This window comes from Suricata suricatta, chromosome 3 (genome assembly GCF_006229205.1).
Source record: "Suricata suricatta isolate VVHF042 chromosome 3, meerkat_22Aug2017_6uvM2_HiC, whole genome shotgun sequence".
Taxonomy (NCBI): Eukaryota; Metazoa; Chordata; class Mammalia; order Carnivora; family Herpestidae; genus Suricata; species Suricata suricatta.
Window position 1 is genome coordinate 175130755 of NC_043702.1, and position 6286 is coordinate 175137040.

The following is a 6286-nucleotide window of genomic DNA, read 5'->3' on the forward strand; positions in this document are numbered from 1 at the left end:
AGGGCGCGGGCAGGGCTGCGGGCCGGGCTGCAGGCAGGGCTGCGGGCAGGGCTGCGGGCCGGGCGGCAGCTGACACGCCGGAGGGCAGGGCCACGGCCTGTGTTTGGGGGTGAGAGAAGACACCAATCAGATCTTCTGACTGGGAAAACCAGAAACCAGAACCCCAAAATAAGGTTAAGATATCTAGTTAACTCTCATTATGGTTTGGTGCCTTTGCTCTCCGGGTCACTTGCTAACTCTGTGCGAGGTGACCCTGGTGAGTGTGCAGATGTGCTCAGATGTCACTTTGGTGTTGAGCTTGTTCACGTGCATTTCGTGGCCATTTGACACTCGTGAGGGGTCAGGAGTCTCCCAGGGACTGAAACACCTGCAGGATTTCACGTTGTCAGAAAACACGAACCTGACATGATCCTGTGTCACAGCAGGAGACCGGCCCCTCCACAAGCTGTATATGTTGGGGTGCACGGCTCCCCCCGCAGTCACTGGTGCGAGCCGAGCCGGCAGCCCAACCTCCCCAAACCACCGTCCACTGCCCCTGCGCCCCGGGCTGAGCCACTCGCCAGCTGAGGGTCCCTGCCGTCTTTCCCTGTCACTCACCGTTGACCCAAGCTCCCGTGAGTGATATTTAAAATTAATATGAACTAGTTACTTAGATTTGTGAAACTTAGAGTAAATAACTTACTCTATTTTTCCTTAAACGTTCTTTAACCCGTAATGAAACCTACGTCTCCAGGTGCTGCCCTTGTTTGGGCATTTCATGCCTGGGGAGGGACTCGTTGGCCGCTGTCGGTCTCCAGGACCGGGTCACAAGGCGGCGGCCGGGCCGGGGAGGGAGCCCGGGGAAGCCGGCACCCCGGACGGGTCGGGACAGGCTGCAGGATGGAACTGGGCCACGGCAGGAAAGGGGTGCGCGTCCTGTCGGCCTGCTCACTGAGATAAGGCCGCGCCTGGGGAGGGCGCCCTGGCCGCCCGCGGCCCAGGAGGTCACTGGGCTGTGACCTCTGACGAAATCTGTGAATGGAAGGAAGTGAAAATGAACTTAGTCAGAAGTTTAAAAAATATCAGAGGCTTGAAAGGACTAGAGGAAAAGATTTACATAAAATCGAGGGAAAAGATACTCTTTTTTTTTTAAAGGCTTGATTTTGATCTTTGTTCTGTCTCTTGGCTTTTATTCCTCCCTTTCTCTTGTACCAGAGTAAGTAGTTTATCCATCCTGTCCCTGCTCTGTGTTTGTGGGGCCACACCGATGATAGGAAGATGCCCCCAGCCGGCCCGCGTGGCCCCCCCAGGCCGTGCTCAAGGGCCCCAGCCCTCATCCCTTCTACAGAGTCAAGGATTCTGACTCTTTAAGAGACAGAAGCCGAAATTAGGTCCAGGTCGTCCCTCCGGGCTGGGTGGCCTCCTGCACCACACGGCCTCGGGACACATTCGAAATGACGTGGCAAAAACACTTTAGATTTTACACATCATTGGGGCGCCTGGGGGGCTCAGTCAGTCGAGGGCGTCTGACTTGGGCTCAGGTCAGGATCTCACGGTTCGTGGGTTCGAGCCCCGTGTCGGGCTCTGTGCTGACAGCTCAGTGCCTGGAGCTGCTTCGGATTCTGTGTCCCTCCCTCTCTGCCCCTCCCCTGCTTGTAGTCTGTCTCTCTCTTCTTCAGAAATAAAAATTAATTTTTTTTTAATTTTAAACATAAATGAGGCACTTTTCTGCTCAGACTCACAAAGAAGATTTTATTGAAAAATCAGAATTGTCCAACGTGCGGTAAACATGATAATAATAAGCAGCATCTAATTTTCAAGTGTCTGTGAGTGCCAGGCTCTGTCTACAGCTTCTGTGGATACATTTATTTAGAAATACGAGGTTAATATATTCAGTTGGAGAATAAATTCAAATTTATTAAACATTTAAATTACTTTTAAAAACTGATAGCTTATTTCATCTTAATGAATTTAAAAATCTTTAAATCTCGTTTAAAACATGTATCAAAACACACCTTCTCAGTGCAGAGACTGTCTCTCTGGTGCCCCGGGGCCTCCACAGCTGGACGGAATAACAGGAAGTGAGTTTATCGGAAACTGGAAATAAAAGATTTGCTGCTGTTTTTTTTTTTAACCTCCTGCCTCTTTTGTTCCATCTGCTCGGCTGACCCGCGGAGCCTCAGAGATGTCTCCCGTTTCTTGAAAAACGTTAGATTTTTGTTTAGTTTCCCATTTTTCAGGAGGCGGAGGACGCCAGCCCTGTCCTCGCCGTGAGGACTTAGTGTAGCGCATCTGGCGGGCGCCCCCAGGCAGGCACCTGCGCCCGCGCTGGGCTCCGGGCGTGCAGGGAGCAAGCCCCACGGGACCACGTCCTTGCGGGCTGGCCTCGCGCCCCAGGAAGCAGACAGACGTGACGCCACCAGACAAGAAAACACATCGTTGAGTGTAGGTGCCGTGAGGTGGGGAATCAGAAGGCCCTCTGCGTCAGGGAGCAGAGGAAGGGGCGGACGTCAGGGGTCTCCTGCAGCCCAGTCAGTGTGGGGCCCAGGCCCCCTGGAACCCCCACAAGTCTGCTCTTAGCCTTGAAAACTAAGAATCTATAAGTTTATAAATAAATTCTCCTTTAGACTTACCCAAAGGAGTGTTTAAAAAAATGCGATTGTGAGTACAAGGCGGTGTTAGTCCGTCCCTCCGTTGTCCTGCCGAGGCCGCAGGGACGGGTTAGCTTCGTAATTGGCAGAAATACTCCACCTGACTCAGCGCGACGCGCTCGCGCCGCCCGCCGAAGCCTTCAGCTCAGGAAGGGCATTCCTCCCGGAGGCGGCGGCCATCCCCCTGCAGGACTGGCGCTGGCCACAGTGCCCGGCCCCCCCGCAGCCCCATGAGTCTGGCTGGCAGTGAGGACACCAGACTTTGGAACCATTCAGCAACATGTCTGGTGGCCCAGCTGGAGAGTGGAGGCACTTGTGAACACCTGTCTGCCTGTCTGCCTGTTCTGCGGCCAATGTGGGGCTTGAACTCACGACCCCGAGATCAAGAGTCACTCCACCAACTGAGCCCCCAGGCACCCTTGAATAGTCAAATCTGAAGGAGAACCTCCTTGTTGGGCGTCCGTTCAATCCATTACAGAGGGGCGCCTGGGGACTAAGTCAGTTAGGTGTCTGACTTCAGCTCAGGCCATGGTCTTGTGGTCCGTGAGTTCAAGCCCCGTGTCAGGCTCTGTGCCGACAGCTCGGAGCCTGGAACCTGCTTTGGATTCTGTGTCTCCTCTTCTCTCTGCCCCTCCCCTGCTCGTGCTCTGTCTCTCTCTCTCTCCCTTTATCGCTCTCAAAAATGAACAAACATTTAAAAAAATCCATTTTGGAAAAAACAAAGATAGAAGATTTTGATTTATCTAATTTGTCTATACTTGTGAAACTTACATTTCAGAGTTCCTCAATTGTATCTGCTTTTCTTCAGGTTTTTAGGTTTATTTGATAAGAAAATATTTAAATCATTTTTAATCAAAAGCTTGAAAACTAATAAAAGATGTGGCCAGAAACATCTCTAGGGGGAAAACAGTCCGTGGTGCATTGTGGGAAGGCATCGGAAGTGGGTGGGCACAAGCATGTTACAGAAACGCCGTGATCACTCCGCGTGAAGTCTTTGGGGCACCGAGTGCTGGTGACAAAGCACGGGCCCTGGGGCCACAGCGCCCGGGTCTGCTGAGGCCACACGCCTCGTCTGCGTCCCTGCAAGAAGGGGCGGGCCTCGCGGACGCACCGCTGTGACTCGCCTCGTGTGTGCTCGTCCAGCAAACTCGGCCACTGTTTGCGCTCCGGACAGAGACCGGCCCCTTCACAGGGCGTCGAGGACAAGTGCCAGGGCTGCTCGCTGCCAGCCACACCCGACTCGGTGAGGGCCGGCCTGGCGGGCGGGGTCTGCCCGGACCCCGCGCTCTGCTGTCCCGGAGGTAACCGGCCTCTGTCAGCGGGGCCAGGGCGTAGCTTCCCCTCGCCGTTTCCTCCTCCTCAGGCCCGTTTCCTCCCGGAGCCAGCCCTGCACGTCAGGGCTGCTCTCCGGCGGGAAGGTCGGCCGGCTCCGATTGTTTCTGTTTTCTCTGGCGCCTGGGCCTGGGCGGCAGGTGCCAGAGTGGATGGTGCCTCCCTCCAGCCACCGCCCCCCCCCCGCCCCCCGCTCAGGCCCTCGCTGCCCTAAGTGTCGCAGGGTGATGGGACTCCCAGGGGCTCCAGCGCGGTGTGCCCAGCCTCACCCGGGACCCTAGGTGTTGACATCATTTCAGCAGGGACACTGAGATTTCCTTGCGGGCAGGGCCGAGTCGAGGGGAGGGCCTGGGGCAGGATCACCACGGAAACTGAGCCTCAGGTTTGATCAGTTTCTAGATTCCTACTTCAAATGCCGTTGTGTTTTCTCTTTCGTTTTTCTTAGCTCTATAGACATGTTTTTAAGAAAAAAATTCCAGCCCGATCTTAACCGAACCAAGAACAGAGCGGGGATCGTGTTCCCCATGACTGCGTCTGGGGCACTGGCAGCTGTCACATGTGTCGGGGGGACGCCTGTGACTCGGAGGGAGGTGGGCAGGGGAGAGGAGGTGCGCTGGGCGAGGTTCCCACGGGTGACGAGCCGCCGGGATGCCAGGCCTTGCCCGGCAGCTCGTCCTCTGCACGCAGAGCCTTGAGCGGGCTCAGACGGGCTGGGATGGCGCCCCGGCGGGTGGATCGCGTTTGGAGGAATCGCAACATGGTCCTTCCCCGGCACCAGCTCGGGCTGTCCAGACACCTCCTGCCGAGGCCTCGAGCCGGTTGGGCCCGGATACTCCTGGCTCCTTCCCACTGTGGCTCTAGCTGCTGCTTAACTTCCAATGAAACACAAACGTAATGCTTGTTACTGCTAAAACACGTGAGATGGATTGCTCCCAGGACAGCCTGAACTATTATCCTTGCGTCTGTGCGGCCCCCCGGGGGGCTCAGCTGGGTGGGCGTCTGGCTTTGGCTCAGGTCAAGATCACAATTTGTGGGTCTGAGCCCCATGCCGGGCTCTGCTGACAGCTCAGGGCCTGGAGCCTGTCTTCAGATCCTGGGTCTCCCTCTCTCCCTGCCCCTCCCCCGCTCACACATGACTACATGTTAAAAATAAATAAATAAATAAAACTCTTGGGTGTTTGGAGCCCGGCCTGCCCACTGTCCGGACCCCTGCCGTCTCCCGTCTCCCCTCTGTCCTTGGAACTCACCTGTCAGTTCCTCGAAATGGGAACGCGCAGTCTGTGTCCCCACCTCCCTGTCTGCTCTCAGGCGGCCTCCTCCCCGGGGAGTGGTCTCCCGTCAATGGACCCACCGCCCACCGCGGCCCCTGGTGGATCCGTCCGCGTGCACCGGGCCCAGCTTCCTGCCCGTGTGAGCAGCACGGCCTGGCTTTGCCACGAGCTGCTCTGGATGGCTTCCTTGAACTTTGTGCCTAGTTGTCCCTTCTGTACCATCAGGAAAGAGCAGCGCCCGTCTCCTACGGCCATTATGAGAACCCCAGAGCACACCATCCGTGACACTAGCTGTCGTGTTTATTCATCGGCCACCGCGTGTTGTTGGTGCGCGTGTCTGCCCCCCTCGGTGCACAGGGCCCAGGGCGGCACTACGCCTGCCCGGCGACTTCTACTAAAGTACTGTGGTCTCGGCCCTCTGGCAAGGTGTGAAGACCGCCAAGGTGCACCCTGGGCTGTCAGATGGGTCCCCTGTGGCCGTTTCTCCTGCCACAGGCTGCACATGGCCCCGAGCCGCCTGTCACCCGGTGATCCCTGGTCGTCAGGCCTGATGGCACCGCCAGGCTGCGCGGAGAGAAGCGCGGGCCCTTGCAGCAAGGCGGTCGCTCGGCACCAGGCCGGAGCCAGTCTCGCTGTCCTCTGTCACCTCCCCCGATGGCAGGGGAAGGGAACTCATTCGTCACTGGCTCCCGAGGCTCATCTCTGTCAAGGGCTTACGTACACGGTGTTTTTCAGAAATCCGACGCCGAGGCTCCAAGGACCCCTTGGTGAAGGTTCTGCAGCTGCTGGACGGTCCCTGCGAGGCGGGTGGCACCGGCCCGCAGGCGGAGACCTCGGCCCAGAGACAGGGCTCCAAGGACCCCCAGCTGTACGACACGCCCTACGAGCCTGTGGATGGTGGCCCCAGGGCCGAGGAGCGGAGGGGCCGGCTGCCCGCGGGGGACGAGCGGCCAGCGGCTGAGTACGAGCAGCCCTGGGAGTGGAAGAAGGAGCAGATCGCTAGGGCGCTGTCAGGTGAGGGCCGCCCCCGGGGGGCCGCCAGGTCAGGTGGGG

At 57.5% G+C, this 6286-nt stretch overlaps 1 protein-coding gene across 1 annotated transcript in view; it reads left to right on the forward strand.

Moving 5' to 3' along the window:
- SHE (Src homology 2 domain containing E) overlaps positions 1 to 6286 on the forward strand; it is a gene marked incomplete at its 5' end in the record, with an annotated part of 18843 nt that overhangs the window by 7630 nt on the left and 4927 nt on the right. The window contains 2 exons of the mRNA XM_029933472.1: positions 3823 to 3931; positions 5969 to 6247. Coding sequence (XP_029789332.1) covers positions 3823 to 3931; positions 5969 to 6247 — 388 coding nt within the window. The remainder of the gene's footprint in view (positions 1 to 3822; positions 3932 to 5968; positions 6248 to 6286) is intronic.